The sequence below is a fragment of the Engraulis encrasicolus genome, chromosome 17 (assembly GCF_034702125.1).
Source record: "Engraulis encrasicolus isolate BLACKSEA-1 chromosome 17, IST_EnEncr_1.0, whole genome shotgun sequence".
NCBI classification, from domain to species: domain Eukaryota; kingdom Metazoa; phylum Chordata; class Actinopteri; order Clupeiformes; family Engraulidae; genus Engraulis; species Engraulis encrasicolus.
The window spans coordinates 47664554-47670075 of record NC_085873.1 but is presented as its reverse complement, the minus strand read 5'-3'; the positions used below and the strand labels follow the sequence as shown (position 1 = coordinate 47670075).

At 45.8% G+C, this 5522-nt stretch overlaps 1 protein-coding gene across 1 annotated transcript in view; it reads right to left on the bottom strand.

Moving 5' to 3' along the window:
• Positions 1-2175: 2175 nt before the first annotated feature.
• abi3b (ABI family, member 3b) overlaps positions 2176-5522 on the bottom strand; it is a 12797-nt gene continuing 9450 nt past the window's right edge. The window contains exon 5 of the mRNA XM_063220793.1: positions 2176-2851. Coding sequence (XP_063076863.1) covers positions 2371-2851 — 481 coding nt within the window. The 3' untranslated portion in view covers positions 2176-2370. The remainder of the gene's footprint in view (positions 2852-5522) is intronic.

Sequence of the window (5522 nt, the reverse complement as noted above, 5' to 3'; positions counted from 1 at the left end):
CCCGGATCGATAGTCTGGCTAGTGGGAGCGAGCCGACAGGGGAGCGTCCTGCGTTGGGAGCGACAATCAGGGAATCATGTTATGTAGCCATGCTAGCTTCTGGCTTCTCACATACAGGAAGACACAGAAACTTATCTTTTTGGCGATCAATCGTCCAAATCGGAGCGCATTACTGCAATCACATATCGGGTGCCATTTGGATCCAAGGATCTGGTAAAGGTCTAGCAAGTCCAGAAAGTTCAAGATACTCCAGGCACTATACAATGGTGTTTACCTATTGCGTGAAGTCAGAGACAACACATGCTACAGTGACCGTACTAGGGAAATCAATGCAGGCAGCGCGATAGGCGACATGGGTTGGCATCCAGACATCTTGGTAAGTTAAATTAAAATATCCAAATCATAACACTCAAACATCATAACAATCAAACAACTTTGGACTGCAAATGTTGTCATTTATGTCCATCACAGAGCTACCAAAATCACATATATTGTCCATTGAAGGGTGTAGATTCAAAATATGATATTTAAATGCAAAAACGTATTTTTACGTTTTGGTATACAACGCATTATTACGTCGTCGGTACTCAATGTGTTAAGCAGTGGATCCGGTATCCGACAGGATCCTAAAAATCAGGATCCGGTGCATCTCTAGTACAAATACGATGATTATCGTACATCTGGCAACACTGTGAGGTGCTGAGGCATTGATGATCAAAGGTTTCATTTAACATCTTGCAAAAGCATCATTCAAAAGTTATTGTGTCATTTGCAATCAGGATATTGACTAAACAGAGGAGAGAGGAAAGGACAAGAGGAACTAAAATGATTTGCAGACACTGATTTTTCCAGCTCCACTGTGTTCTTTGCGTTTTAGTGAAACTCCAAAAGGGCAGATCGTTAGCTTATAACAGTCAGTTTATTACAAGGGAAGGCTCAAATAAGAGCGGTGCAAGAAAGCTTACTGGTCAGAAAATACATTGACAATAAAGGTGAACATAAAAATTTAGATCAGGGGTATGAAACTCAAATGATCAAAATCAAAGTCTGGAACGAAGTTGTGGGCTGAACTCAATTGAGTGTTGCCAATGAGTCTGAGCTGTTCCATTTATCTGTGCCCACTCACATTAACACACAAAATGTCACGTTCAAGTCTTGTTACACTATGCATTAATGAAGAAGAAGTAGGCTAGACACATTTCCTCAGTCATTTTAGTGGAAAATTAGGAGCCAATAATTTCGTTGCACAACAACGTTGCCCAAAAGGTTTGGGACCCTTTGGGAGACTGGCGGGGGTTCAGAATGAATCGAGTTCAAAGGGAAAGTCAGGCCCATGTACAAAAACGGAATTGATCCCCCCTTATTGCATTGACGATGCGTAGAATAGCTTTATCTAGGTTACCATATTTAAAATCTTTGGTTCCGACTGGTTACTAAAATGGTGCTCATGTTGTACTGCACATTTAATGACGCAAGCACTGTAAGCCTTCTTAATCCACTACAGGCTATGGGTGCGTTCCAATATGCGACCTTGCTTCCTCCACTTGTGCTTGTGGTCTCGCCCCACCTCCTGGCACCTCCTCCGTTGAGAAAACAATAAAGTTTCCCAGCTGTCAGCCTAGCTACAACAACTTTTGGGGAACTGTTTTTCATTCACCATCCCAATTGCAAATGAGAAAAAGACTTTACAATTGAACTTTTGAAAGATATTGAAATATAATGCTGTTGTCAGTGATGTCATCATATTATTACATCGACATATTACGTCCTGGTATGAGGCCACAAGCACAAGTGGAGGAAGCAAGGGCGCATATTGGAATGCACCCTATTTGTTTGTTAGCCATTATGGAGTTGGGAAAACTGGAGTGCGTTTCTCAACAGCGTCGTTGCTAAATAAGGTAGCAACTTAGGCAACTTGGTAGTAACCTACTTGGCAACAAAGATTGGTTTCCAATATGCAGACTTCCGTCCTCCCTTGCTCACTTGCCTGCTTGTGACCTCATGAGGATGTCACTGATGACAGAAAATTAATTCAGTATCTTGTAAAAGCACAAATCTAATGTCATTTTCTCATTTGCAATAGGGATGGTGAATGAAAAGCACTCAGCCAAAACGTGTTGTGCTAGGTTGACAGCTGGAAAACTTGATTGTTTTCTTCACGGAGGCTGGGCCAGGAGGCGGGGCGAGGCCATAAGCATAAGTGGAGGACGGGAGTGTGCATATTGGAATGCACCCCAACTGTGTGGCTAACTGATTAGCAATGATGCTAATTTCAAGAAATGGAGTCCTGAATTGTATTTTCCTTTTGTAAGTCCATGTTGCTTGGGCGTAGCAGTTTGCGGCAGAATTCGTACCACTCTTGAGGTAACTCTATCTTGACATGGGAGGAGGAGGAGGAGGGGGTGGTGGAGGTGGCGCACCACCTTGGCTCCCAAGAGGAGGAGGAGGAGGTGGGGGAATGTTACTTCCAGAGGAGCCAAGTGGTGGAGGTGGTGGTGGCGGGGGGACAGAATTAGCTGGTGCACCGGGAGGAGGAGGTGGCGGAGGAGGCGGTGGAGGAGCACCTGAAGAACCAAGGGGAGGTGGTGGAGGAGGTGGAGGAACATTAGCAGCTCCATAAGGACCAGGAGGAGGTGGAGGTGGTGGTGGGATGGAGCCTCCAGAAGGTGGGGGAGGAGGAGGAGGTGGAGGAGCACCTCCCCCCATGGGAGGAGGAGGAGGAGGTGGAGGGACACCGGAGGAGTTGGGAGGTGGAGGAGGAGGTGGGCATGAGGAACCGGAGTCGGACGGGGCACTCTGGGGAGACCAGTCTGGCACAGAGGGAGGTGCCACAGCAATGCCATACAGAGCCCTGGGCAGAAGAACACACAGGTAAAAAAAAGAGCAAAAAGCACAAACACTTAACCTCTTAAGACACGGCATTAAAAATGAGCTGTTACCAGAATGGCAATGACAAAGTCGTAATGTATTACTAAAGGCCCTGTGTACTGTCGATAGTAGTGTAGCACTATAGTAGTTAACTTTCAATGTCTATTACAGCGTGCCACAGGAGGTACAGCATGCATTAAGGGGCTACAGTGTATTTCTGATGACTGTACTTAATTATATAAGCTTACAGTATAAATCAGGAAATTAACATTTACCCATTAATAATGCTTTTTATATGGTGTGACGTCATCGGTCGAATGCTCCATTCATTTCAACGGGGCTCCCCAACGTTCGCACGTCTGTTATTTTTCGATAACGGACGGGTTGGTCTATAACAGACCGCTGTCAATGGCAACAAGACTTTTCACTGCTAAAGCGACTTTTCAACAAGACTCTAATCAGCTGCTGTGATAGACAACACCTGTTGTCCTGGCTACCTAGCTGTTGCCTAGCGGTGTTCCACAACGGCACTGTTTTGTTTTGCGCAGCAACAATCTTAACATTAAATAGGCCTAAAGAAATGTCCCCGCCATGTGTGAATCATTTAAGTATATCCATATAATAAGCGGGTTAACTTTCGGCGAGGCGGTCGCTTTGTGGAATAGCAGCACTTCAGAGAGAACAAGACCCCTCCGCTCCGCGTCGGGGTCTAAAGATTCTCTCTGTCGTGCTGCTATTCCACGGTAGCGACCTTCTCGCCGAACGTTAACCCTTACTTATTATATGGTTGTGACGTCATCTGTCGAATGCTCCATTCATTTCAACGGGGCTCCCCAACGTTCGGACGTCTGTTATTTTTCGATAACGGACGGGTTGGTCTATAACAGACCGCTGTCAATGGCAACAAGACTTTTCACTGCTAAAGCGACTTTTCAACAAGACTCTAATCAGCTGCTGTGATAGACAGCACCCGTTGTCCTGGCTACCGCTGTCAATGGCAACAAGACGTTCACTGCTAAAGCCACTGGCTTGTATACAAGTCAGTGAAAGCGAATGTTTCATATCACTCCGCAGGGGGCCCGGTCTTTTGTCACTCTAATCAGCTGCTGTGATAGACAACACCTGTTGTCCTGGCTAGCCTACCTAGCTGTTGCCTAGCGGTGTTCCACAACGGCACTGTTTTGTTTTGCGCAGCAACAATCTTAACATTAAATAGGTCTAAAGAAATGTCCCAGCATGTGTGAATCATTTAAGTATATCCATATAATAAGCGGGTTAACTTTCGGCGAGTCGGTCGCTTTGTGGAATAGCAGCACTTCAGAGAGAACAAGACCCCTCCGCTCCGCGTCGGGGTCTAAAGATTCTCTCTGTCGTGCTGCTATTCCACGGTAGCGACCTTCTCGCCGAACGTTAACCCTTACATAAAGCATACATAGGCCTAGTATGTACTACACGTATGAAGTACTATATAGTAATGCCATTATACATGATGGGGAGACCTAAATAGAGGCAAATGCATGTCAGAAAATGTGAGGCAAATGCTTGTCATAAAAGTATTATTTTCCATTAAAAAAAACACAATATTTAAGAGTTTGCAGGTCTTTCTTATGCTTGCGTGCATGTGCTATGCTTGCGTGCACATGCTTTCACTTTTAATAGAACTATCACAGCACAACACACCATACTGGAAGTAACACACAGTGTAGGGGGCAGATAGCCAACGGGGCCCTCAATAATACTGTATCTTCCACCACTGTTTGACGTCATTGTACCACAAACCTCCTCAACATGGAAGGTCTGCGCTATGTTGTTGTTGAGTAACTGTCGGCGATTAGGTGAGAGCTGTCTAATCATTTCAAACCAGAACTGAGTGCAAACTTCCCTCTTCTTGCAATTGCGTCAGATCAAACAACCTCCAGACCATGAATACGTAATGAAATGGTAGTATTATGGGATAGTCAGGAGCAGGCTAATGGGCTTTTTCTAGGAATTTTTGGCATGAGGGAGCATCATGGCAGGTTGCGGGGGGTGAAGGGGGGAATTTACCAGGGGCGCTCAAAAAAGTAATTTATATATTAAAAAAAAAAAAGAAGAAGTATGAGGGTGCACCCGCGGAGGTATGAGGGTGGAGCGCCCCTATTTCCCCGTTCAGAAAAAGCCCTGGGCTAGTACGGAGCCAAGTCTCTTGGGGGAAGTACGTAGGATGGCGTGCGAGGCTAGTCCTAAACAGTACCTGGTAGCAGGGTCCTCTTCAGCAGGGTTAGTCCTAAACAGTACCTGGTAGCAGGGTCCTCTTCAGCAGGGTTAGTCCTAAACAGTACCTGGTAGCAGGGTCCTCTTCAGCAGGGTTAGCCCTAAACAGTACCTGGTAGCAGGGTCCTCTTCAACAGGGTTAGACAGTACCTGGTAGCAGGGTCCTCTTCAACAGGGTTAGCCCTAAACAGTACCTGGTAGTATTATGGGATGGTCAGGACCAGACTAGTCCTAAACAGTACCTGGTAGCAGGGTCCTCTTCAACAGGGTTAGCCCTAAACAGTACCTGGTAGCAGGGTCCTCTTCAACAGGGTTAGCCCTAAACAGTACCTGGTAGCAGGGTCCTCTTCAGCAGGGTTAGACTAGTCCTAAACAGTACCTGGTAGTATTATTGGATGGTC